The sequence below is a fragment of the Phodopus roborovskii genome, unplaced genomic scaffold, assembly GCF_943737965.1.
Source record: "Phodopus roborovskii unplaced genomic scaffold, PHOROB, whole genome shotgun sequence".
Taxonomy (NCBI): domain Eukaryota; kingdom Metazoa; phylum Chordata; class Mammalia; order Rodentia; family Cricetidae; genus Phodopus; species Phodopus roborovskii.
The window spans coordinates 5,503,445-5,531,413 of NW_026126563.1; the positions used below are offsets into that span (position 1 = coordinate 5,503,445).

At 50.7% G+C, this 27,969-nt stretch overlaps 1 protein-coding gene across 4 annotated transcripts in view; it reads right to left on the reverse strand.

The window, feature by feature from the left end:
* Window positions 1–2,029: 2,029 nt before the first annotated feature.
* Window positions 2,030–27,969, reverse strand: part of Mbp (myelin basic protein) — a 74,117-nt gene continuing 48,177 nt past the window's right edge. The window contains exons 4-9 of one of the 4 annotated variants that reach the window (XM_051202014.1): window positions 27,079–27,147; window positions 13,227–13,331; window positions 11,197–11,232; window positions 10,787–10,819; window positions 7,472–7,594; window positions 2,030–3,549 (exon numbers count right to left, since the gene is read on the reverse strand). In XM_051202014.1, coding sequence (XP_051057971.1) covers window positions 3,505–3,549; window positions 7,472–7,594; window positions 10,787–10,819; window positions 11,197–11,232; window positions 13,227–13,331; window positions 27,079–27,147 — 411 coding nt within the window. In that variant the 3' untranslated portion in view covers window positions 2,030–3,504. The remainder of the gene's footprint in view (window positions 3,550–7,471; window positions 7,595–10,786; window positions 10,820–11,196; window positions 11,233–13,226; window positions 13,332–27,078; window positions 27,148–27,969) is intronic. The other 3 variants (XM_051202015.1, XM_051202016.1, XM_051202017.1) reach the window with 3 other exon arrangements.

The window sequence follows — 27,969 nt, forward strand, 5'->3', positions numbered from 1 at the left end:
CAGACTCTCCCTGCCCTAGCAGCTGTCAGTGGCCAAAGCTTCCTAGACTAGGGATGAACTTCTCCATGTTGGGAAATTGTCAGGCTTGAGTTTGCACAGGTCTTCAGTTTATACCCAATATTAATGCATATGTTAACGCATATGTTAATGCATATGTTAAGCTTCCATTTGCAGTAGGCGGTACCCTCATCGAGGTTTCTCTTGCTATGATAAAACACTATGACAAAACCCACACAAATGAAGACTTGGGGAGGAAAGGGTTTATTTCACCATGTAACTTGTAAGCCCCTCAGTGAGGGAAGTCAGAGCAGGAACCTGGAGGCAGGAACGGAAGCCACAGAGGCTTGCTCGCCATGACTTGTTCAGCCTGTTTGCTTACATCATCAAGGATCACCTGTCCACACTAAGATGAATTCTCCCACATCAAACATTAATCAAGAAAGTATCCTACAGACTTGCCTACAGGTCCGTCTTAGGGAGATTATTTGCTCAAGATTCTCTTTTCCCAGAAGTGTCTAGGTCTGTGTCAAGTTGACAAAACCCGGCCAGCACTGGGTGGTTAATACAGAGACCCACAACTGGCCGAGGTACAGACGAAGAGACTGGAGAACGCCCAGCCGTAAATGTACAGATGAAGAGACAGACTGGAGAACGCCCAGCCATAAATGTAGGCAGATCTCACATCCCTTGCTCCCACATTTCAAGGGTCATTGCAGAAACGGTGTGGTGCTGGTGAGATCTGAAGAGCCAGAGGTGGTGAGTGAGTACAGCAGGGTCGCTGCACCTACCAATTCCCAGCGATTGTGGCAGCGACACAATTTTAAACAGTGTAGTCACCTTCACTTTCCGAATCCCTTATTTGGGAGGGTTTTGTTGGGAAAATGGACAGGGGGAGAGTGAATGTCAGCCTTTCATTTTCTTCTGCTTTTTAACATTTGAAATTTTATGTGTATGAGCAATTGCCTGCATGTATGTATGTGCACCTTGTACGTGCCCATTGCCTGTGGAGGGCATAAGAGGTATCAGAGTCTGTGAAACTGAAGATGAACACTGTGGTGACCTTCTGTGTGGTTGCTAGGAAACCACAGCCAGATCTTCTGCAAGAGCACCAGTGACCAACTCTCCAGCCCTCGGTGTTTGGGTTTTTGAAACAGCATCTCACTCTAGCTTAGAACTCACTATGTAACCCTTGATGGCCTCAAACTCATTGTAATCTTCCTGCCTCTACCTTCCAAGTTCCAGGATTATAGACATGAGCCTCTATACCCAACCTGGATGTAAGGTTTTGAGTCAGTGGACTCCTGCTTGCCCAACCCCAGGACCTGGTACATCCATCATCTCCAAGTTCCCTATACTTGGGTCCTTATGCTGGACAACATGCCCCAAGAAACACTGCAGTACCGTGGTGCTTGGCCCAGAGCAAATGTTCCTTCCTATAGCTCACAAATGTGATGGTATTCCATAGCCTGTCATGGAAAACTCAGAAATGAGCTCTCTCAAAAGCAACATAAGTAGGATTTGGGGTAATCCTTCCGAAAAAGAATTCTCGTAACCCAAAGCATCTGCAAGGGAAAGCACACACACACACACACACACACACACACACACACACACACACACACACACCAAAAAGGAGAAGGAAAGAGAGAGAGAGAACAGAGGAGGATGGGCAGGGTCAATCACTTCGTGTTGTATCTGTCAGGGGTAATGTACGTGATCTACCCTTCTGCAGGGTATTTCCTAGCACAGAGGCGTTGGAGATGGTCCTCACAGTGAGTGAAAATCCTTTCCCTCGTGTGCCATGGATCACTGTCCCTCCCGGGTTGCCTCTACTCATCCACTTGGCTTATCAAAGCACGGCCTCCTCAACATGGCCCTTGAGCTCCCCTGAGGTCAGTTCGAGGAAACCCTGTGCCCCTCCTGACCAAAGGGAGATACTCCATCCTGTGATGAGGTCGCCCTCTACCTGGGCTCGTTTCTACGAGCCAGGATGCCAGGATGCGAAATGAGACATCTATGCAAAGATCACTGCAAGTTTATTATTTTATTTCAATATTCAGGAACAGTGGGTGCTCCTGTCCAGCCATTCTGCAGCGTGTGCAGTCTGGATGAAGCCATGAGCAAGGACGTTCGGTCACATTGGAGGCTAAGTGCTCCCGTGGAACAATCTGGAGGGTTTGCTTCTAGAATTTTCTTCCCTGCTTTTCACTTACCCTCACGCTATTGAGGCTATGTATTAATGGATGTTATCTTAAACCCACACGTACTCAGAATTAGAACAGATTAAACAAGATACATGTTGGCCTACATCAAAGGTCACCTTCCTTCCAGGGGTGACAGGCCAGGGTGGGGCTCTTTGGAAGGTCTATAAAAGACACGCTAAATCAAAAGGCATAGTCAGTAGGTTAGAGGGATCGGAAGGTGCCCATGACATTAGAGTGGGAGTCTGAGCTCCTCATCCCCAAAGGGTCTCCCAGGCCGCCCTGCATCCAGGGTGAGGGCTCAGTGACAGGCACACTCCTAAGTCAGCTATGAATGAGTCGTTTCTAGGAGGCAGGGGAAGGTTATTTTTTTTCCACTGAGGTTAGTGTGTACCAATGGGCACTGCCATGGTGAGCTACTGCTGGCCATCCCGATGGGGGTGGTGGCCAGAGGGACACCGCGAGGCCACCAGAGAATTCCTGCATTCCCACTTCGAGATGCTCCATGTCCTTGGACTCTCCCTGGGCTCTGAGAGGAAATGGGATTTTTTTAAAAGCACCTGCCCCGAGGAGCCGCTGAGGAGAGGCGGTGACATTCGGCGGCCACACGCGACATCTCCAGCATGTTTCACTAAATCCCCATTTCCTTTTGGGGCCATTGCCCAGCCCGCTCGCCTCTTTCCTTCCCTCTGCCACGCTCGAAATCAGCTGGTGGGGTACAGGGAACAGCTGACCTGGAAGTGTCCCCAGGGTCGCCCCACTCTGGATTCTCACAGCTGCCCAGCCTACGCTCACATACCACAAGCCCCCGGTGCATAAGCCACTCCAAGACTGTCTGATCCTGTTAGGAAAAACAAAGCTCTTTAGGGGAAAGAAAACAAAGGAAGCCTGGACCACACAGTCCCCTGCGCCACGCTCTCTGGCTCCTCGGCAGCGATGTGCATGTCTATCCGCAGTGCCCACGGAAGCTGGAAGGGTGCGCCTCACCGTGAAAAGAAAGTCTGAGGATGGAGTAGGGGTGGACTTGGAAGGGTTTCCGTGCACTTGGACCTCCGGAGTCGACCAAGGTACACGGGGAAAAAGGCGGGGCAGAGGACTCTCAATCTTCAAATGAAAAGGGACAGTTTTAACCAGCCGCGGTGCTGTGGGCCTGGCGCGCGTGTGCGCGCGCACACGGCTCCGCGGGATTAGCAGCGGGTCTGCTCTATCTAGCTCATTGGTGCAGGTAGAATTAAAAGTTTAAGGCAGTTATATTAGGAAGCCGAGGGCAGGATTCGGGAAGGTTGAGCAGGCTGAGGAGCTTTCAGCGTCTGGCCATGGGAGATCCGGAGCGGCTGTCTCTTCCTCCCTGGGAAAAGGAAAAGACAGGAGTTAGGCAAGAGTCTATGTGGCCTTCAGGTGTCGCATCCCCTCCACAGCGCTGGTTCTGTGGTCGTCCAATCACAAGCCGTCCAGCCAGGTCTCAGGTGACTTGTGTGAAACTCGGTCTGCAGAGCAGAGGTCCTTCCGGCTGATCTCCTTCGTGGATTTGGAGCCGACCCTGAGCACACACTCTTTTATATGTGAGTCAAAAGATCAGGGAAGTAGGGTCATTTGCCCAAGGCCAGCCAGCTAGCAGAGCGGAGTGAGGGCCAGAGCCAGCAAGGGGGTACCTTTGCCTCCACGCTCTCTGTTATGTTGTTTGTTCTGCATCACTGGATCTGGCTTTGGTGGGCTCTAGGCCCATAATTGACACATCTGTGCTCACCAGCTAACGGCTGACTTGTCCCTGAAGACAAGTGGGCGTCATCTGCTGAGACCATGGCTACTTTTGTCCCCACGAGCCCCTCAATGTCACCGGAGCACCGCAGAGGCAAAGGCGCAGGCGCCCTTTGTGCACCTGGGAATAAGGCATGGGTCCCAAAGGCACGAACGGAAACGCACTGATTCAACCCAGCCTGGCACTGACTGCCACACCGAAAGGCAAATCTGAGCCCCTCCCTCAGAGTCAGCTGTAAGAGTGGGGGTGGGGAAGACAAGCAGGAAGCCGTGATGTTAAGAGCTGGGGACCCCTTCGAGCCTGCTTCCAGCCTGGTCACACAGCCTGTCAGCCCACCGTGAGCTGTCTCTGCAATACATTTTGATTATATCCCCATGCACTGGAAATCGTCAGTCTTCCCTGATCTACACCGATATTGAGTCTCACACACTCATGCTGCCAGCACAGGCACACGAGTGAGCTATGGGGACAGAGACCCACTTCATCTTTTAGGAATCGGCCATGGCCATGGATCTCGCCTCAGAGCAGGGCCAGGTCTCCTGGATGGAGCCGCTGGTCAGGCCAGCCCTCCCACAGCAAGTCCATTCTGCCACATTCCACGTGTGTGCCTCACACTCTCGGAACCCAGGTTGACAGGACTAACTGTGCAGAGGGTGAGTCTGTGCTTCCCAGGTGAATGCCATCATCAGGGCGGATGCATCTGGAGCACGAAGTCTAGGGAACCTAACTCCAGGCTTTAGAGTGGGTTTTCATCTATTGATACGGATTTAAGGTCAATTTTGTGATACGTATATTTCTCCTCTTGTTTTGGTATTGTGGTGTTTACATAGCTCATTTAAAAATCTAAGTACAGATTGTAGATAGTTACCTATGGTAGTCAAAACTTATAGTTAGGTGAGTAAGGTTTTCTAGATATACAGAGATGTATCTGAGATGGATAGACATTCTTCAAACCTTTCAAAGACCTACAGAATATGGCATTTCAAATGGTTTAGGGTTTTTCTTAACAGTGAGGCCCAACTGCTCCTGGCAACACCACCTGCGCCAGAAGGGAAGATGGGTGGTCATCTGATTGCTCTCTGCTCACATCACAGGTGTGGAACTTTCTTGCTGACTAACTTTCCTTAGGCACGTGGGCCCCACTGCACATTGCAATGCATAGTCCATACGCCTTGGAGTCTGGGCTCAGATACTCACGCACCTGCTTAATGAAGACTCAGAAGCCTGTGCCTGCCCTGTGTGTGCTGACCGACTGTAGATGCACCCTACTAGTAAATACGTGCAATGGATGATTTGGAAATTAAGTCAACGAGCTGGTGTCACAGGACCCAAGCGGTCACAAACTGCGCAGCCTTGCAATGGTGCTTCTCTTCGGAAACACAAACCTCAGATCAGCGCCTTTGCACACCACACTGTCAGCCATGGGTTGACAGATGGCCTGAGGATGGAGGGCTGGTCCCTGTTTTTATCAGAAGAAGGACACCGGGGCCTGAAGTATGAGACTCTTTCTCCCATATATGCAGCCTCCTCAGTCACAAAACATGAGAGGCAGAATGAAATACAGGAGGACATCTCCAGCCCACCATCGAAAAGCCAGCCTGTGGGACGGCACAGCTGGTGTGGACGCTGCGGTCCAGCTGGCTCACGCTGCAGTGTAGGAGTCAGCACAGCTACACTTTTTCCTTGGACCATCAGCCGCCCCTGCCTGAGGACTGTCCTACAGGAGCATTAGTCTTTCACCCAAGAAAGAAGCTGGTATGGTGGCACCATGGGGGACACCTGAGGTTTACACCGGCAGTGGGGCTCTGGTTCACAGGCCTCTGTGTCCCCACTGTGATCAGAGAATAACTGTGACGGAGCGTGTTTGCTATCTGCCCCCGTGCATCAGAGCACAGGGACAAGCAAGAGAATGGTAGCTTCGCACTGAGAACCCAGGGGACTTCTTAGACAGTGGCTCTTAGTGCCAGGACTGCCAGGGGCCACAGAGAACGAATCCTCTGAGCCTAAGTTAGCACGGGAAGACACCTCTAACAGCTGCTAGGAAAGACATCTATGTGTCCCACCCTGCCCCCCCCCCCCCAGCCTAGAGGCCCCGAGATCCGGACTTGCTGCTGGAGACTCAGCTGTGCCACCAGATCCCTGGACCTTTATTAAGACCGCTTTCTCCTCTGTCGCCCAGGCCACTTATGCTCTGCTGCGGTGTGCCACCATCACCTTGACGCCTGAATGCAGGCCTCATCTGCCATCAGGTCCCTTCTAAAGGTTCCCGCTGTGCTCTGGCCCCGCTTGTCAAAGGCGGCTTTGTTGTCCCAGAGCCCCTTGAGGCCTCTCCACAAGGTCGTCTACCTTTGGGCTTCTCCTATGTGTGTGTTGACTCTTCTGTAACGTAGCCAAGTGCCGCTCCACACCCCAGAGCCATAACACCCCTACGCATACTTCCCCTGGCACCTCCGCCTCTGTCTTGTACAGAATGTCTTCCCTTGAACCACGGAGCTCCAGGGCACCTGGGTTGGCTTCTCAGCTCTGAGAGGTCTTGACCCTGCTTGCTAGCTCTCCAGGCCTCCTCCTCCCAGGAAGGCAGCCCTGACCCACACTATCCAGGCTATCCTGATGGTGGTCGCCTTGACCACTGGGGATGCAGAGTGGCAGAGAATTGTTGAAGGGTAGCTTTCATTAGGGGAGACTTGGGACTTACTTCAGAGTCAGGGCCTTAGTTCAGGGCCTGGGCACCCATGTCCCTCCAGGATAGACCTCACCAGGAGGACACCCATGAGCTCTAGTCTCCACCCTGAGGTTTTCTGTACCGGGCCAGCACCGCTTTGTACTGTGGCTACTGCTTGGCTTGTGGCGGAACCACACTCCACGCTTGCTAGGACCTTCACCACCAGCTCAGCAGACATAAGTTGGCACATCGCCCCCTACACTATGGATGAGGAGACTGTGTCTCAGAGAAGTCATGAGCCGAAGCCACAGACTAAGGAGCAGCGGTCCTGGCGCCTATCTCCCGGTCTGTACGATTCTGGAACCTATGCAGCTCATAGCAGGCCCCTTCCTGGCCCCTCCCCTTGAGTGGTTCTAGAGAACCTCCCTTAGGGGGCTGCTGTCAGCCACTCCCACATACAGGGGCTACAATTCACACCTAGGCCCTCGGTGGGGCACCCAGGTCAGCGGCCCAGGTGACTTCTACCTTTAGGGGGAGAAGAGGCACAGTATGAATTGCACAGTGGCCTCCTTTGAAAGGCTAACCCTAACCCTCCTCCTAGGAAACAGAGGAGGAAGGCAGAGCTATGTCGGCCAAGAGCAAGGGAGGGCAAGACTGAACCTTTGGCTAGGATTAGCTGGGGATTCTGGAATTTGCCTTTCATTAACCCTCTTCCTGACCCCTGGCATCACTCTGGGGTCAGGGTTCTGCCTGGAGGAGTGGGGCACAGAGCCCACAGCATGGCTCCAGGCCCCCACACTTCCCACAGAGGTGCCCAGGTGTGTCCCCATGGTAGAAAGGTTACATTACCAGCTTAAAGATTTTGGAAAGCGTGCCCTGGGCGTCGTGGACCCCCTTGAGTCCCTTGTGAGCCGATTTATAGTCGGAAGCTCTGCCTCCATAGCCAAATCCTGGCTTCTGCCCCTCGGCCCCCTGCAAGAAAAGACCAGAGCTCAGTGTCCAGCTCACAGCTGCCACCAGGGGGACATGAGCCACCAGGTGGCATCGGTGAGTCATTCAGGAGTCAGAGCAGCACAGAGCTCTGATGGGGAGGGGCTGGAGAAGTTCCTGTCCCCAAGTCCATCAGGGGCTGTTGCTGGAGAACAAAGGGCTCTGGCCTGGGCCAGGTGGTGCTGTGTGTTCTGAGGCACAGGCACCCAATTTTACAGGCAGTTGCAGAGCTCCGTCCAGGGCATCTTTGTGAGGAAAAGACAAGCATCTCTCAAATTTCCATCAAGGGCCTCCCATCCTCATCAGTGGAAGGAGTATACCTCCAGGAGGCCCAAGGGTGCTGGAGCCCAGGGGCCAGCAGGCTCACCCTGTGCCCGGCCCTCAAGTTCTTGTCTGCTGGTCTTACATAGTTCAGATTCTGCTTACCCACACTCTGCTGCCTCTGTGGCCCGGGAGAAGTCTCTGGACTCTGTGAGACTTACCTTTCCTAAAGTAAAAGACTGATTTCAGTCTCTGGTCCAGGGCAGCCTTTCTATGGTGGCCATGGTGACACCTAGACTCAGGTTCCTACTTGGTGCCATGGGCAGCTGAAACTGTGCAGGAAGCAAGCTGCACCTATTAGCAGCTGCTCCCGCATTCGAGGTGGGTAACTCGGGGCAGGTGTGGGCTCTGTGAACCTCAGTTTCAGGCCACAGCCCCCTCACGCTGCTGAGAGGGTCACTCCATATGTGTTGCAGCGATGGTCAGTGAGAACTGGGCCCCAACACTGGCTCATTCACAAAGAAGAGCGCCTGAGGCAAGCTCCAGTGAAGATACCAGCTTTCTGGGTAAGGGCTTCACCAAGCCCCAGTGTGCAGTCCCAGAGGTTGATCAGAAAGACTCTCTACCTCACAGAATTCTGCCCCAAGGTTTTGCCTTGGGTTTTGACAAGAGGAAGCTAGAAATCGATGGTTGCTAACTGCTAACCGCTCCAGCATGAGAAGCAGCCCCCAGCCTCAGCAGACTAGCCTTGCCGAGTCACAGAAGTACTTTAGGTAAGAAGGATCTCGAGATGCAATCCAGCTACCCGCCATCTTGGATCCCAGGCACTTCCAGGTAGGCTAACTCGGGGCAGGGTGGAAGCCAGGACCCAGGCCACGTGACCTAACATTGTCCCTTCCTCCAGCTACTTGTAAATTCCCTGCTCTTTAGCCTGTGTTTGGGACAGATGGGGGCCTCTGGCTGCCAGGGGTCTGTTCTGGTTCCAGGTGGTTGGATGAAGTCAGGGATGGAGACAAGCAGAAGGGGAGGTCTAAGCTTGGGGCCAGCCAGAGCCACTCATGCATCCTGGAATCGTCTTGGACATATGGACACCTGCAGGCCACATAGAGAGGTTGTGGCAGTTGGGGAGCTAAGTGGCAGAAGCATGGGCTTCTTTGGGTGAATGCTGGGTCCCTTTGTCCTAGGGCTGCTCTCCCAAACCAAGAGCTTCTGAGACCTGAATTCAGCTGAACTTCCAGCCCAACACTGTGGGACTTCCCCAGTGGCTTTCATCTTGCAAAGCCTAGCCATCATCCGGATACACACAGAAGAGACCTCAGAAAGGAAGAGGGGAGTTTCCAAAACACCAGACAAGAAGGCCATCCTGAGAACAGACCACAAAAACCTGGAGGAACTTAGAGAGACCCAGGGGCCCTTGGGAGACCAAAACTAGGGAACACAGAGGTGGTTGCTGGTGGGTCAAAGTCACCCAGGACCAGGGGGGAGGGCTTTCCTCCTGCCCCTCACATCCAGTCTTTGCAGGATGCCCTGACAACCCACACCTAGGAAATTAAGACATTAACAGCGGGAGCTAAAGAACTCTGGCTAAAAACAGGTGTCATTCTTCATCATCATCATTCTTGTCCCCAGAGGGCACACAAAGTCAAAACTAAAGGAGGCTTCCAGTGGGGTCTAGGTAGACGCCTCCTTACTGTCATTAGTTCTGAAGATTTGCCACGTGAGGAAAAGAATCAGGTCCAATGTGAGTTTACATAAAACGTTCCAGCAAACGGTCCACGGTTCAGTGTGAGGAGGAGCCGGGATGATGCAGGGGTCCCACGGGATCCCATATCTTTCGATTAATCCTTCCTCTTGTGCCTCCCCTTTATCTTATTTTTATTTTTTTGAGGCAGGGCAGCTCTGTGACCTCCACTCTGTAGGCTCACTGTGATCTTTCATCAATCCCCCTGCCTCTGCGTTCTGGCACTACAGGTGTGTGCCCCGCACTCCACTGCCCATTCTCTTCCTACTGCCCTGTCTTCTGGTCCCTCCCTCTTCTTCCCTCTCCCGTCTCTCCCCTCGCCATTCTCCTGTGTGTTGCTTGGCGGGCACAGGTGGCCTCTGCACCGACTGTTCACAGACACACAGCCCCCTCACCCCGCCCCCATCTCTGGCTAACAGGCTGGTGTTTGTGCATCTATGTAGCCCTGAGAATTACAGCTATTTACAAAGAAAAGAGCCATGGCTAGTATCGGCTAGCAGCTGGGGTCAATATATTTGGTTAGGATTTATCAGTGAGCATTTTAAATTGGCATAGACATCAAAAGTAGCTAATGCTTAGAAGCCAAGCCATTCAATCCAATTAAAATCTTCACCAGAACTTTGCTTTTGTGTCTAAAAATCTAAAACCCTTAAGGGATCTTTCTTGGTGGTTTATTTCCACAGTGTTTGGCACTATTAACACACAAACAAAACCCCAAATCTCCTGACCTAACAGGGAGAAGGGGTATTAGAAACAAAACAACAGCGTTTCGCATCTCTTCCTTCAGATCTGCAGTACTGTTTTAAGGGGTGGCCAGCATCGTACTGTGTTTGGTCTGTTGGGACCAGCTTTCCCCATCACAGCAACTGGAGAGGAATTAGGGATTCTCTCCAGTGTGATACGGTCCTTCCCCGGGAAGGTGCTCAGAACCCTTATGGGGAAGAGGCGCAGGACTTGGCAGTGCCTGGGTCTCATCTCAGCCTGGCAGCAATCCACGCTGAGAGGCTTCGTCCCTGCCCTGCAACAAAGACAGCCTGTCAGCTTTGTGGCTGGTGAGCTGAGCTGGGCAGGAAAGAAAAGGCAAGTGTTAGGCAGCTGAAAGAACTTAGAAGTCAGTGGGCTGTGCAGGCTGCAGGGGAAGAGGAAGCAGAGGGGATGTAGTTGTCACCTACCCAGCTAAATCTGCTGAGGGACAGGCCTCTCCCCTGTGAGGAAGAGAAAGAAACAGTGACGACGTGGTGATGATCACCCAGGGCAAAGTTCTGAAACCAACAGGAGCAACCAACATGGCATGCCTCACCCCAGTAGGAGCAGGCCCCCTCAGGTGTCCCAGATGCAGAGGTTAGCGGGGCCACCTGAGGCTCCAAAGCCGGGATATGGATCCTGGCTCAGGGGAGCAGGGCAGAGATGCTCTGTCTGTCTGGCCTTGCATGCACAGCTGGAGACCTGCTTGCTGCTGCATTTCGCTCAGGGAGCAAGACTGGGAGGGCTCAGGGAGCCCTGGGCCCACTTCCATTCCGAAGCAAGTTGGGCTTTGAGGGTTATCATATGTATTGATCAACAATTGACCAAAATATCTTACCTTTCCTTGGGATGGAGGTGGCGTGCGAGGTGTTACCTGGAAGACAGAGGGGTGGGCTGCAATTACTCAGCCTTCTGTAGGCAGGTCCCACTCTCCGAGGGTCCCACTGGTTTATGTCTGCAGATGTGGCTGGCATCGGAAGCTAACACATGCCTCTATATCATGCCCTTCCTGGGCAGGAAGTGGTGTATTCAACAGGATGCCTCATTCCAATGTGTCTGTGCTATGGGTCCCGCTGTGGGTTTGTCTATGTGGGTGCAGGTGCCCATGGAGGCCAGAGAGCGTATTGGGGCTGGAGATAGTTATAGGCAGTCATCAGCCATCCAGCATGAATGACAGGAATTGAACTTAGATCCTTCACAAGAGCAGTGTGCTGGCTAGTTTTGTGTCAACTTGACACAAGATAGAGTCATTCGGGAAGAGGGAGTCTTAGCTGAGAAAATTCCTCCATGAGACTTGCCTCTAGGCAAATGTAAAGTGTACTTTCTTAATTAATGATTGATGTGGGAAGGCCCAGGCAATTGTGATTGATGCCATCCCCGAGGAGGCGGTCCTGGGGTGCGTAAGAAAGCAGGCTGAGCAGGCTAGTGAGCAGCAGCACCCTTTCATGGCTTCTGCTTCAGTCCCTGCCTCCAGGGTCCTGCTCTGACCGCCTTCCTGATGGACTGTGATGTAGAACTGTGAGTGAAATGAACCCTTTCCTCCCCAAGTTTCCATTGGTCATGGCATTTTATCACAGCAATGGAAAATACAACTAAGACAGGTAATATGTATGGTCTATTAATTTCTAATCCAGCTCCTTGTCATTTCATAACTTTACTGTGGTGGTTTGAATGTGAATGACCCCCACAGGTTCATATATGTGAGTGCTTGGTCTCCAGTTGGTGGAACGGTTTAGGAAGGGTTAGGAATGTGGCCTTGTTGGAAGAGGTGTGTCACTGGATTGGGTCATTCCCACTTATTGCTCCATGTATCTATCTACCTACCTATCTATCATCTACCTACCTACCTATCTATCATCCATCCATCATCCACCCATCCACCCATCCATCCATCATCCATCCATCCATCATCCACCCATCCATCCATCCATCCACCCACCCATCCATCCATCATCCATCCAGCCATCATCCACCTACCCATCCATCCATCATCCATTCAGCCATCATTCATCCGCTGTCTATCCTATCCATCCATCCATCCATCCATCAGCTATCATCTATTTCTGTCTCCCCATCCACACCTCTCTGTCTCATGGTTATGTCTTAAGATGTGACCCCTCAGCTATTCTGCACTATGCCTGCCTGCCTGACACCATGTTCCCCACCATGAAGGTTACCCTCTAACCTGTAAGCCCAAAATAAACTCTTTCTTCTACAAGTTACCTTGATCATAGTGTCTTCTCAAATGGAAAGGTAACTAAGACGTTTGTTTCGTGGGAGACTTTATATTCACACACAAACTGTAATGAAATCACACATTTCTCCCTTACACCCATAGGGCATCCCCACCTGTCTGCTTAGTTTTTGCTACTTAACATCAGTAGTCATATGATTTGTTACAGCTGACAAATCTGCAGTGTAGTAATACTGCAGTTGGATCAGTTGGATCCATCAGGGTTCACCCTATATGGTGTGCATCCCATGTGTACAGATAAATGTCCTGTGTCCTATATTACAATGCCACGCAGAACAGTTTTGCTAGCCTACAACACCCTGCATTTCTCTGCTCACCCTTCAGTCCTCCTGGGCAATGCTTACTCCCATCATTATCCCTTCTCAGGGTTACAAAGCCTATATTTTTTACTTAAGCATCAACTAACTGTCTGGTTTCAGGAAAATTGAATTCTTACATGGCAGATGGAGCTAAGAGTGCCCTGTGGGACTCGGAACCCTTGTGACTATTGAAAGTGGTGTCCCTCAGGTCAGCTGCACCCTGAGAAGGATCCCAGGATGCCACAGGTGAGCTAAGGACTCTCTTGGACCCCGCAACCCTCCCTGTGATGATTTCTTGGCCCCCTGGTCACTTACAATGTTCTTGAAGAAGTGAACTACTGGGTTTTCATCCTGGGTCCGGCCGTGCTGCGACTTCTGGGGCAGGGAGCCATAGTGGGTAGTTCTTGATGTGTGTGAGTCCTGAAAGAGAGACACATGCAGCTTAGGATGAAGAGGACATGGCTGAGCCACGTCTGTCTTCCTGAGGAAGGTGGGTCTCTACTCTGTGCGTCCTGGTGATTGGGAAGTTGCTGCTATGTCACCAGACACCTGAGATAGGCATGGGGCTCAGAGGGCCGTGCTTGGTGGTGCAGCCACAGCTTGACAGGCGGCTGCTCGCTATTTCTGAAGCCATCACTGGCAGAGGTAGTCTTTTCATTAGCTGTGGAGTGGTGGCAGCATGAGCTAGCCTCTGCCTCATGTCACCAGGGTTCTGACTCTGCCGATGTGTGGCTATCACTTTCCCATTCTGAGTAAGATGGAAGTGAGGAGTGAGATACCGGGGGGGGGGGGGGGGGTGAGTGTCAGTCTGGTCTGAGCATTCATAGTCCACACAACCAGAAGGTTCTAGGTCAGTGGATACAGCCAAGACACTCTAGCAAGCACAGAGGCAGTGATTTATCCCAAGTGAGCATATGCTTGGAGGGGAGGCTGAACAGGCTCTGCTTTCGCCTGATGCTGCCCTCCTGGATGCCGCTCAGAATCTGTGCTCAACTCGGTGAACACACACATACAGTGACATAGAAAGAGTCTACACCCAACCTTGGGAAGAAGCCTGCAAAGACTCTTCACAACACCACAGTGCTCAGAAAATAACTGGAGTTCAGGAGGAGGCTGCACAATTCCCTCCTCAGCTCTCCCTCGGCTGCTCCCGGCACACATGCAGAGTCACCAGTGTGCCTGGAGCAGCCCCATCCAGCAGCGTGCATGACAGCAGGATGGAGTGCATACCCTGTCTGCAGGGTCACAGCTACAGCATCTGACAGTAGTCCGGTCCCCTGCAGCATCCTGTCTGTCTGTCTGTGGGCTGGGAGAGCCTCCTTGAAAAGCTTGTCACTAGAAAGCCAGGAGCCGCTTCTCTGGAGCTTATGAGAGTGTATGTAATAGGTACGACTCCTATTACATACTCCTAGTGGGTTATAACTAGAGTCGCATCGGAAGCCATTTGCCAAACACTCGGCTTTTCTCTGGGTCTGTTACGTCACGGTCCTCTTTGTGATGACCTGAATGGTTAGCATAGTTTCTCCTTCTGTGCTGAACACCCGAGGGCATGGACAAACGTCTGTTCCACACCCTTCATTATAGATAGCAGCAGACAGAGCACTTGTTAGTAGTTATGTGATCCTAGCTATGGGTTTCCGCACATCAAGGTTTGATCCCAGTCACCCATTCCTGGCATCCACAGACCTTTGACATAGTTCGTGCCCTTCCTCTCCATTCCCATTCTTCCCACCCTGACAGTCAGCTCACACCCTGCAACAATCGAGGGTCCGTCCCTCTTCACGTCATCTGTGAGCGAATCCCATTCGCTCTAACTTTGCTGCTGTGAGGAGTGTGAGCTTCCCAGACTACCACACATGTCCTCTACCTTCCCCTTATCAGCTGGCTCTCGGCGATGTCACAGCAGTAAATCATCAGCTTGGAGAAGCCTCTGCCTAATGTCGGTACCAGGTGACATTAATTCTAGGCACATCTTGTCAGCTTGCGGCAATTAAGCACCACCCCTAACCCAGCCTTTATCCAGGTACTTGCTTTATGCTGGTTTTCAAGCCACAGAAAAGATTCTGTCTTAAATGGGAAGAAATGCTTAAATGTGTGTTCAGGTTTTGAAGGTGCCGCTGCATACTCTCGCCCCAGACCTCATGCTGGGGAAGCATGGTTGCACTGAGAGATTTGGAAAAAAGCTGGTGGAAATAAGATGCTTCTGCTCTGGATGTTAGAGAAAGGTTGCAGTTTGTTACTTGTTTCTATAGTGAGTACATTGTTTCCTAGTGTGGTGGTTTGAATGTAATTGGCCCCCATAAACTCACAGGGAGTGGTACCATTTGGAGGCGTGGCTCTGTTTGAGCAGGCTGGTCTTAGTGGTGGAAGTGTGTCACTGTGGAGGTGGGCTCTGAGGTCTCGTATATGCGCAAGCCACGCCCAGTGTTTCAGTTCACTTCCTGTCTCCTGGACATCATAATGTAGCTCTTCCTCCACTCTCTGCTCCTTCTCCAGCACCATGTCTGCCGGCATGCAACCATGTCCCGCCATGATGACAATGGACTGAACCTCTGAAACTGTAAGCCACCCCCAATGAAATGTTCTCTTTATGAGTGTTGCTGTGGTCATGGTGTTTCTTCACAGCAATAGAAACCCTTTGGTTTCTGGGGCCATACTAATAATCTTCTTTGTATCATTCCAATTTTAGTGCTGCCAAAGCAAACACACAGGCATCAAACTTTTTGGGGAAAAGTAATTGAAATATTTTAAGGAGCTCAAAGTTTTGTAGGTGGTGTTAGAACTCTCAGAACTGTGGAATCTCGGGTCAGGATTGTCCATGAGTCAGGGAGTGGCCTGTGCAACAAGCATCTGCTATGGGCGACTATTGTGTGGCCTGCACAGATCTCTTAATATAGGACCTAAGCAAGAAGCAGTCTACATGTAAGGGTCACGCTAAGGATCATGCACATGGCTGGCAGATACACAGAGGAGGGACATTGACTAGGATACTGACTTGGGCTTTTGGGTCTACACTGTTTCTCAGATAATTTGAGGTAGCAATGTAATTCTATCTGCTTTGCAATATTATATCTGAATACTTTTTGAATCAAAAGGTATTTAGGCAATCATATTTCTATATAATAGCAACAAACAGCTAAACACAAACACAAAATTTAAATGCCACTAGACCCAGGGGCAGAAAGAACCTGGCAAAGCACTAATAACATTTGGCCTGAGTTGTATCACAGCTGTAGACCACTTGCCTATCATGTGGAAGGCCCTGGGATCAGCCTCTGGTACCCCAGAATAAAACACAATAATGCCATATAGGGACTGTTTAGCCTGGAAACTAGAAAAGAGACCAATGAAGAGTTAAGTGGACAGACATTCTATATTCATGGATCGGAAGACCCAAATAGTAGAGATTTCAAAAGTATCTACCCATTTAATGCAGTTGCCAGTAGGATTTTGATTAGGTACTGACAAACTAATCTTGACCTAACTGGGAATGCAAAAGAATCAAAATAGCTAAACCACTGTAACAATAGAGATGTTACCCAAATCACATGGATTTGTTTTCACATTTTTATTAATACCTATAGTAACCAAGCATGTCCTAGACAGACATGACACTAAGAGCTGGCTCATCAAGAAAATAGTTAAACCAGACCCCATCAAAGCTCAACGCTGTTTACACGAAACACTCTTAGGAACGTGAACAGACAAATGACAGGCTGTGAGAAAAATATTCACAGATAACATAGGAGAATAAAAAGAATTAAACACAAAATTGTTCTCTCTTTCTCTTCCCCCCCCACCCCCAAAACATAAAACATTCAAAACTCAGCATTAAGAAAATAAAGTGGTTAAAAACTGGACCAAACGCTTCAACAAACATTTCACCAAAGATGTGTGAGAAACAAATCCACAGAGGAGCAACAGCTGCTCAACACCAGCAGCCACCCAGAGCATGCAAACGGGAGCCGTGGGATGCTGAGACCCACCTGCTCAAAGGGCTAGCTGGCTAAGAAGGGATGCCGGCAGCACCAAGTGTTGGCTAGCACAGGGAGCAAGTGGAGCTCCTGATCATTGCCCTGGGAATACAAAACAGCTCAGGCACTGGAAAACGCTCACCAGTTTCTCACAGCGTTCATTGCTGTTGACTGGATGGCCCTGCAATCCTATTTCATCGAAGGATGAAAGGGAACGCTGTATTGATCACTAATCATTTGAAGGAACATAAATTAGATCTTAGATAAGGAATTTATATCAACTCAAAGCCTGCACATGAAGGTTTGTAGAACTTTTCAATCCCTATAGACTATCTTCTTCATCAAGAGAATCAACACACTGTGGTATGCTTACTCAGTGGGATGCTAGCTAGCAATAGAACAATGTTCTGGAACACAGAGTAACAGCAAGACATCTCTAAGCCATGCTGAATGGCAGAAGCCATTTGGAAAGATTCTGCAGGTATCATCTTTTTATGTGACATTCTTGAGAAGCCTGTCCTGTAGAAGAGGGACTAGAGCAGGCTTGGCTGCAGTTAGGGGATGAGAGAAAGGGGAGTTTTGAGGGCACAAGGAAGTGTCTTAGGTTGATATGTCTTTATGGTAGTAGCAACACAAGCTTATATATCTGTTAAAACATGTAGAACTCTATACAAGGCAAATCCAATTTACTATGTTAGTTTAGAAAATACAATAAGGCCATTTAACGTGGGCTATGATCACACAGCGTGCATGGGACCATCACACTTTCCTGTGAGTTTTCCCACCAGACCCTTCATAGGAAGGCAGCCTGGGCCTCGGCTTCCAACTGGAGCATTTCTAACACATCATTCTTGCTTAGTTAGAATGGCTCACCCTCCCACACATACCACCGCCTCCTGACCCAGGCAGCACCTTTCAGCTGCAGCCTACTGCCATGATGGATTGCCCTTCCTAGTTTCCCAGAGCACCTCATGCCTCACCCAGGGTTTACTATTCCACAGGAAAAGAAGACGGGCCTGTGTGGGCCACCGAGTGCTAACTGTTGGACTCGCGTGGTGGCAGCTAGAGAGAGGATGAAGGACTGCAAAAGCAAAACCCTCCTTCTACCACAGCAACAGGAGGACACTCACCAGGACCCTAGCCGCCCCTGGCAAGCTGCTGGGTGGACCAGGCCTTAGCTTCCTCAAGTGCAGCATGGGCCTACTGGGTGCCGCATGGGCCTGAAGTGCAGTTGGGAGCAAACACGTAGAGTGGCAATTCTCTGGTGACAGTCACGCCTTGGGACACACCCCAATTCTAGACCTAGCTTTGTGGTGACTATAGCAAAAGCCAAGATGCCATCCCAGTTGCCATAGTAGCAACATCCTGGGCTAGGGCAAGAGGCTACGTGAGCCAGACCAGGTCTGCATTTGAGCTCTTAAAATGCACAGGCCACAGGGTCACATTGTAATCAATTCTGAGGGTACAGTTGAGTAGCAACTGTGTATCCACCAGCACCTGGTCCCAACCCTTCCTTCTTTAGCAGAGTCCGTCCTACTTAAGCCCTGACCCCACCCCTTTCTCTCTCCAGCCTCCAGGACCACCACTGTACTTTCAGACTCCAGGAAAATGCAAATATTTTCTCTCCCGGCCTGTGGCTCGTCTGTTCACACCCCTAAGGGTGTTTCATGCAACGTTGAGTTTGGATGGGGTCCAGTTTACCTACTTTCTTCATGAATCAGCTTTTAATGTCAGGTCTGGGAAAGCCTTGTCTCCCACCTGGTCGAGAAGATTGTCTCCAATATTTTAGTCTAACATTTTAGAAGTTTTCAGTGTCGGTAGAGACTTATTGATATAAGAGACTTTGGTATTAAGGTGAGGGTTGAGTTTAGGAACATTTTGTTGTTGGTGGTGTTTGGCAGGTGGGTGCCTAGTCGTCCCAAGGCCACTTGTTACAAAGGCCATCTTTTTTTTTTTTTTTTTCTGTTGAGATGTCTCTATCTCTTTGTCAAAATGTAATTCATCATTGATACAACTGCTATGGGACTCACTCCACATTCCATTTAGGAATATTCCAGATTTTCTGAGCATCTGCCCAAAGGCACGGCGATGGCCAAAGTCAATTTGGTAAGCTGGCATCTTTGGGAGAAGGGACTTTGGTCTCTTAGTTCATCGTGAGCTATTGTAGGTTACTAATGGCCATTGTAACAAGGTTGGTTCACCATCAGCAAGAAAGACCATGGGGCCAAGGCCAGTGCTGGCTGCCAGCGACTCCTGGGACTGAGTGGGTTGGGGGTCTTGCCACCTGGTACACCCAAACCCCATGTTTGTGTTTGGAGTTGAACATTTGGAACAAGTGAGGGCAGGCAAAACTAGTTTTGTTCTTAAAAAAAAAAAATTAAAATAAATTCCATTGTTTGGACAACGGTGCACACTTACAGGAAGGTGGTAAGTAAGGGACATGTCTACTGTATGACAGCTCAGGCTCTGGCTGCAAATGGCTTTAAATGGGACCCTGCTACACACCATCTTCTTAGTCTTTTTTTTTTTTTTTTTTTTTTTTTTTTTGATATTACACCAGGAACCTCATTTTGTGTCTGTTTAGCTTTGCATTATATTAACAATCAAAGATGACAACAAACTTTTTGAGGTTACATAAAGAAAAACCATAAGAAATGTTCTGGAACCGTGGAAGGGATTCGCCAACCAACCAGGCCATTTACCTTTGAGCTGTTGTTGGTACTGAAAAGTTACAATTTCCCTCTACTGGAAATAGTGCCCATCACCAGCAGGGGGCGCTCAGACGCGCTCTCTGCAGAGGTCGGGAAAGGCTTTTTCAAGTTTTTCCAGTTTCCTGTAGAGTTTGGATGCTCTGTCAGGGGTCAGTGGCCATCAGACCAGCGCCTGCTTGTTTCCCTGAGGAGACGTGGCTCATTACAGGTCATGAGTGACTGACTCCCTGTCGTGCAGCCAATTCACAACGAAGTGGGTTTTATTGTCGGGAAAGTAAAGATTCCAATTTCTGGCCTGAGAAATGCGCTTCTCCACGCCCCTTGCCTGGGGCCAGCATCAGCCAGGGCCTGGGGTCCCACTATCTTCCTTCTCCTGTGTGCACACGGATTCATGTAACCACTGAAGAACATCCACACTTACACAGGACATGCTATGTCCCTCACTGACCCGAGTCCAAACTGTCACCCGCACCACGGCCCTGCCCTGTTTCATCTGTAGGGTGAAACTGAGATGCAAAGGGTCCAAGGATCTTCCGGCTGAGGTCCCTCAGTGGTCCAGGCCCAGTGCTGGAGACGACTGCAGTCAACCGGGCAGAGTAAGTCTAGGGAGCGCCCGAGGATCACGCTACAGGCTGCAGGTACCAGAGGCCGATGGCTTGTCATGAGGCAAAACGGTTAGATGCGGGAAGAGAACGGAGTTTGGAATCACGAGTTTTACTTGTCTTTCAAACTTTGCATATTGATGTCCAGTTCTGTGAGCCAGAAAGAAATTGTTTCTATCTGAGGAGGAAAAAGACTGAGCCTTACGGACGGATGGAGTCCACTGCGTCCCGGAAATCAGTTCCTGATTAAGTTGGATTTGCAAATGTGCTCTCAGTTAAGGTTAATGACGGAGCATTTCCCATGTCATTATCATCAAGATGGTTTCATTTCCACGTAATTAAAATGTAAGACCCTGTTAGTTTCTGTCAAAGGAAAAACTAGGCTCAACATCAGCACTTAGGAACATTCTATTCTGCCCATGGGAGACAAAAATCAAACCAAGTTATCCTCTGATACATGTTCCTTTCTTTCCTTTAAATTTAATTTTAAGCCACGGACACACACACACACACACACGCACGCACACACGCACGCACGCACGCACACGCGCGCGCGCGCACACACACACACACACACACACACACATGCTCTGCTACCCAACTTCATAGGCTGCTGCAAACAACTTGGCCACATGGTGGCACCAGGGCACCACAGTCCACAGAGCTCTCATTAGTGCATCCCGGAGGAGGCAATGAGGAAATTAATTTGCATTGAACTGTCTTTAATTGAGCCCAGAGGTCAGGGCATCAGAGGCTGCTTTGTGGGGCCTGGTGGGCAGCTCAGGCTTTGAGAAAATGTTTTCTCCCCTATGCAGGTGAAAGTGAGTCAAACTGTTTCCTCCCATCTGCGTCTGACGCCCACAGAGCCTTCTCCAGCCTCTGCAGCCTCTCCTGCCTTAAAGCTGTCATGCTGGCTCACACTCTTCCTGGGGCGTCTTCAAGGCTCTCCTCTTTAACGCTGTCTCCAGAGGAAGAAGGCCATGGCTGGCTTCCTTCTTTCATGGTCGGATTGTCACACTTGTTTTTCACTTGGGAGACAGTGGCAGGGTCAACAGCTAACCTATCTGCGAACCATTTAAAGGTTCGGGTCATGTACGAAGTGAGTGCCGTAGGCAACCAACGTTTTTGACGATGTCTCGGGCTGGAGATCTGTGTGGAGGGTGCTGTCTACAGTGGAAGACAGTCTCTCACTGTTTCCCACACCCCACTACCCCAGCTGCCCAGGTGCTATGGTTGTTTAGGACATTCCAGCATGTGTGTCCCTGTCACTGCTGGCTGGCCCCAGTTCTAGCCTTGTTTACATTCACAGAAGAAGCTAGGACACCATTCGTGATCAAACTGCCTCTAATGTATCTCAGGAGAGAGTGTTCTTTCTGTCTCTTTTTTCCCCTAGCAAAACCATGCACTTTAAATTCTGGTGCCTGGGGTGGGGGGGTGATGGGCAGTCTTCCCATCTGGGTCTTTTCGAGGTGTCAGAACGTGTGTTTCGTGTCACCGATGCCGTGAGCCGTGACTGTGATGAAAGAGAGCCCTTTTCTTCTCGGAAAGCCAGGCAGCATACACGTGGCTTTTCTCACTTTGTGGACAGGTATGAACAGACTTCCTGTTTGGCTAGAAACTTCAGGATGTCTCCTGACATCATTGTATTGCATTTCCCTCCAAGTCACTGCAAGACAGGCATGCCATCTGCTTTGGAGATAACTGGGGACACGTGTGTCCAGCCTTATGTCCCCGGTGAAGGACGACGCTTTGCCACACATCCCAGAGTCTGGGTCCTAAGCGGAACCAGGGTTTGACTTTTAGATATTTTGATGCTGATGCAAACTTGTGGGGCACCGGTTCCCTCCTGTTGCTCCAGGACATGGAGGACAAAGATACCTTGGCTTTTCTGGCAGCTTCTCCCCTTTCTTTTTGGTAGCGGAAGGGTTAGCTTCAGAGCCCTGCAGGGTTCTCACCTCCTGGGATGTGCACTTGAGATTCAGCCTTGACCAGAAGGACAGACAGAAAGCCCAGGCGATCCCTAGCACTCCTGGGGTAAAGTGGGTGCTCTCCAGGCCAGGGTTTTCCAGGCTCCAGAGGGTCCAGCTCTGATGTCTGTTTTCTGACCTCTCCCTGCCTGTGGCTCCCCAGAAGAGGAGTGACAGAGGTGGACAAAGGGCCCTGTGGGAGCTTCAGGTTGTTAGACTCAGGCAGAAGTCACAGGCCTGACCTCGCTGCCTCTCCCCTTTGAGTAGGTCAGCAGCGTGGTGGTACCCTGTCCCAGCATCATTTATCCTTTAGTTCCGGAGGCTTCATACCTGCTTCCTTGTAAACACAGTGGGGAGCAGAATGGACATTGGTCTTAATACTCCCATCTTTCCACTGCTTCCAAGAATCCATTGTTTTTAAGAGACCAATGTGGTAAGATTGTACCATTTAATATACACATCAAACAGAAATCACACAGACATATAAACCAAGCGCTGATGACAAGAGGCCTTTTCCTTTGGAGACAAGGGCATGCTGTGTGACCCTTCACTTCCCTAGTGCTGGTTTTGCAGCTTTGGAACTTTGGATCCATTTGTACAACATGCGGGCAGCGCACAGGATCGGGGTCTGGGAGGTTTCTTTGGAAGGATAAAGGAAACCACGACAGCAAGCCAAGGCCTTGAGCTCAAAGCAGGTACCGGGCGCTGCACTAACTCCCCTGTGCTAGAAGAGGCTATGGCTACTTCAGAGGGTGGTTGACCCCGTGTCCTGGCCAGCACTTGATCCAAAGACAAAAAGTAAGAACTCATGCCCACGTGCAGCCACAAAAAAACCATCCACATCTACCCAGAGCCATGTGTGTAGCAACTGAGAGACCGTCACATCCATCAAACAGCAAGGTGGGCTCTCGGTGCGTATGGGTCTGAGGGCTACGCTTCCTGGGCGGGGAAAGACCTAAGGAGCCTGGCACCTGCTCAGGCTTTGCCTCCTCCTCACCTGATGTGAACCTCTCCTGAAGACAGGTGACCAGTGGCCAAGAGTCTTCACACAGTGTCTATGGTACGTTCCTTCCACTTAACTCACACTCTTCATCTATCAACTGAGGAAATAGACTCAAGAGCAGAAACAAACCGCCCGAACACTGTGTCAGCATAGGGTGGGCGGGGCCTCTGGAGCCTTCGGGTCCAATATGTCCTCTCAGGGTGACCTTGGTTCTTTCTAGAACAGGTTGGGAATGGAGTTTACAAAGGTGACATTGTCCACATCGCACCAGGAAGTCTGCTCTGAGCACGCACAACTTTCTCACTTGATTAGCACCGAGTGCTTTCTTCACAGATAAGAGGCCTCTCTCCACAACCACTTCCCAAGAGGGCAAGCCAAGCTCTGAGAAGTCCACAGCCCAGGGACATTCCTCTGCAGACTGGTAGACGGAGACCTAACCCTCAGCTCTGATTACTACTTTATGACAGAATCCCAGAGCTGGTGGTTACGTTGCAGTGCGGGCCTTTTGGGAATGGCTGGCGAGGAGAGGCTGAAAGACTTCCAGATGAAGCAGAGACAAACCCCCCGGTGATGAGGATAGTGGAGATGGCCCTTCCTCTCCACTGCCCCCCGGGGCTCTTGTCAAGCCACACACAGAGGCAGTGAGAAACCATCCTCATGGATAGGGACTCCTTAGCTCCTGCCTAATTTTGTTCACGCCTGGTACCAGTGCATGCCAAGCATAAGCCCTGCAATCCACAATGCAGGAAAGGAGACGGCTACCCAGATGGGACACACAAGTCTGGTTTGAGAATTTCTGGGGAGCAGCTCATCACCCTGAGCTCCACACATTTCCCCCCTCTCTGGAATTTTTGCTTTTCGTCCTCAAATGCTCTTCTGTCTGTCTCTTTCTTCCTACTTGCCCCCCCCCCCCAGGTGCCAAAGAATGAGCATGGCCAGCCCCAAGAAAATGACTGAGTGTCTTGGAACCGAAAAATGCCTAGTGGGGAGTCTGGTGCTTGAGGAGGCCACCAGCAGTCCTGGAACCAACTCTGTGGCCTCCTTCACAGAAGGCTGGTTTTGGTAGGGGGCCTGCAGGTGTGTTAGCAGACAGAGATGGAGGTGGGAAATAGAACATACAAAATAGTGGCATGTACTCGTGTACCTGTCTCTCCATGGACGACATCGATAGAGAGGTGCCTTGCTAGCATGGTAAGCAGGATGTCCCACACTACAAAGCAAGGAAGAAGCATTTGCAACTTCTCAGAGTGCAGGCTACCAGCTCAGCAGCACTCACCAGTGTCCTCTGAGCTTTTGACTTTTGGCGAGAGAGTTTGCAGCTCCTACTTACTGCCTTACCTTGCTGTCCAGCCTGCGTTTTCCACCTAGTGCCTTTATCTCCTTGGCAAGCTCATTTCAAGTCACTGAATCCTGAAGGGCATGAGTCTTTCTGAAACTATTAGTGGGACCAGCCCTGGCTGGGCTTTGCCTGTGGCTGATGCTGAGTGATCCATGCCCTATGACTCATCACCACTTTCTTAATGAAGATAGCCACAGTGCTGGAGGAAGACATCGCCCACGTCAAGAGAGGAGACTTGGGACAGTCATCAGGAAAGTCCCTTGGGCTGGCAACCGTGAGAGGGAAACTCCCAGGCTGTCAGGACAGACACTTGTCTCTGTGGTTACCTGCAATGGGGACAGCCCCAGAATCATGACCACACCTTCCCTGATGGATCTGGAAGGCCTGGGTAGCTTCAGCATATGGGCCCTGGAAGAGTTCTCTGCCACCTGGTAGGACACACCAGTCTCTTGCCTTTAGATTTGCCTTACACCTTTTCCCCCTCACAGCAGATGCAGAAATATACACAGCACCTCATAAACCCCTGTCTGTTTTACTTTGATCTTAATGTATGTTCAAGCCAGTAGGTTCAAACCTTGTTTGAATGAAAAATGGGAACTCACAGATAACAGATGCAAAGAACCTCACACTAGGAACCTACGCTATGTTTTAGCATCCTAAACACATGTCCACAAGAGTCTGGCCATGTGAGGATGTCATTTGTAGCTGGCCTGAGGTTTGGTCACCCTTTAAAATATATGCACAGAAGGTTTAAAACCTATACAATTGGGATGAAGAGAATAGGAGGAGAGGAAGGCTTATCTCTACTAAGTAATTGTTAAAGAAGAAAAAGCAAATATTCTCTTGATAGTTCCTTGCTGTGGGCCACGGTGGAGAACCCTGGGGTTCCAGTCAGGATCTCCACTCCACTCAGGGTCTGCCTTCAGGAGCAGAGTGTCTCAAGTCTCAAGAGGACAGCATCATTCAAGATGAGCCAAGTGCCCTAAGGTTTGTTCAGTCTTCTAGCCCTGGGCACCAGGTGCCTCTTGTGGCCCTTAGGTGAATGCACCCAAGGCACTGGCTGCATGCTAAACCTTGAGTAGGTAGGCCGGGCAGGGGCTGTCACCCCACACCTTTGCCAAGTGGGTGAAGGCCCCAGCAGGCTCCAGAAAGATGAATTGTGGAGAAACAGTGGTCCCTCACAGACCACTCTAGGAAATAGTTAAGAGTTGAAACAGCCCCTGAAGCTAGGCACAGCTTAAACTGGGCAGGAGTCTGCTCACCAGACCCTGCACAAGGGCCTCCTTCCAGCCACCCAAGAGGCACCATAGCGCCCCCCAGGAATCCCAGCACTGCCCATGTCTAGAATCCCATCCAAGACCCTGGGGTAGCCTGACCTTGTATTCCCTGCCGCCTTCTCAGCCCTGGCCCCTGACTGGCCATCTTAGATGCCATCGGGAATGTTCTTCATTCTTCACATCTCTGTGGCAAGGCACGGGGCAGTGCCCGTCCCCAGCACTTGCTGCTTGCTCCCCCCGGGCGTCTACCCCGGGGGGGATTTACAATCAAGCTTCTATAGTCTCATTGAGAAGCATCTGTCCCAGGGAGTCCAAGGCCCACGCGTTGTGGACACCCTTCCCGCTGCCCGTCTCTATCATGGTGAGCCCTCTCTCTGGCTTATGTTTAATACGTGGCAGAATTGTATGGTCACCAAATCCCTTCCTCGGTGGAGCAGAGAGAGGGAGAATCTTCTAGTTGTTAGGTCTCTGAGCGGCAGTTCTCAACCTTTCACCCTCTCTGTGTGTGACAGGTGACAAGGTTCAGATGGCGTGTGCTTCTATGTGAAATGGTCACCGAGAGACACGCGGTTTGTGTGGGTGGTGACCCTCAGCTTGCATGAGGAGCAGTCCCAACCGTGGTTGACTAAAGGATCCCCTCTTGTCTCTGCCTGCCCCCAGCTTTATCCACAGTACGTTAGCGTGGCAGTTCTGACACTGGGTGGTGAGGGCAGGTCTCAGCCACACTGACTGGGATACACTCAGAGAGACGGATACCAAGGGACAGGGCCTAAGGAGGACATTTGAGTTTAACTCTGCCGATATGCGGGGGATGCTTGATATCTGACTGGAGCTTGCTTTCAGAGAGGTTAGGGAATATAGGCAGGTAATGATCTGGTCCAGGCTGGTCCTTCTAGAACAGTCCACTTGATGGCTTTTCAACCCGTGTGGTATTACAGAAGGCCACAACACAGGTCTACAGTTTGTTCCCATGGCCTTCTCCATTTTGACGACCTGACAGCTGTACCATGTCTTGGTTGGTCCTTTGAGATTTTCGCACCACAGACTCAAAGACAGACTCTACCTCCTGCATGTGTTCTGTTTTGTTTGGTTTTGGTTTTCTAATTTCTTCCTTGCTGTGACCCTCCAGGGCCTCACGGATGCCCTGAAGACTTGTTGGACCCCTGGGACACAGTGAAACCCTGAAGGAGCTGGCTGTCCTAACCTATGTGACTCTCTCACAGGCTTGCCCATTGATCGGAGACTATTTACATACCGGTGCCCCTTGGCTGGAGGGACAGTGAGCGCAGCTTACCTTGTACAGGTTGCACAGCCCAGGACGGCTGTGGGCCAGAGGGCTCCGGCTCGGCTTTAGCCAGGGTACCTGCCGAGGAGGACAGAGTGGGCCGGGTGAGTCCAGTCTGGACACTCTCTGCAGAGCCCCACAGTCCTCCGCAAATCTCTAGGATGGGCGGAGCCAACCTCCAGCAGGCAAAGGAATGCTTTCTCATCTGGAGTTGTGAAGGATTTTGGAAACCTACTGTGGAATTGCACTGGAATGACCTCATAATATGTTCAATTTTATTTCCAGGCCTTTATTCTCTACCGGCAAATACGGTAGGCTTTCTGCTGGATTTCCAAGTAGGAATCAGCCATGGGTGGTGCTCTCTCACATTTTCAAGGCTTCTAGATGACTTCAGGACCTGCAGTGCTCAGGGTCAATTTGAGGTTACAGGGCGTGACATTTTCTGCCCACATTCTCTGTTGGTGAAGCTCAGGGGCTCGGCACACATACACCCTCTTCCCCTGGCACGCGCCACACCACACTCCCAGCTCTATTGCCGTGTGAGGTGGGGTTTATCCCTGATTCGGAGTATTCTAACTTAGAGTGTCCATTATGAAACAGTAGGTTGGCATCGAGGAAGTTCAGTCGGGCTTCAAAGAACAGAGTCAGAGTGGCCGAGTGAACAGCCTGAAGGAGGCATCTCGGCCTTTGTGACTGTTCACAGTAAAATAACTGGGGTGGGGGGGTGGGGGGGTAAGGGTGGGAGAGGGATGATGGGAAGTGGGGGAAATGGAGGGGGAGAGAAAGGGGAAGAGGAAGGGAAGGAGGGAGGAATGGGGAGGGCTCTTCATAGTGCTCAGCCAAGAGAGAACACCGATCCAGTGGGTTCCAGGCTCTTGCTCTGCTGAAGATGGTCTGGTG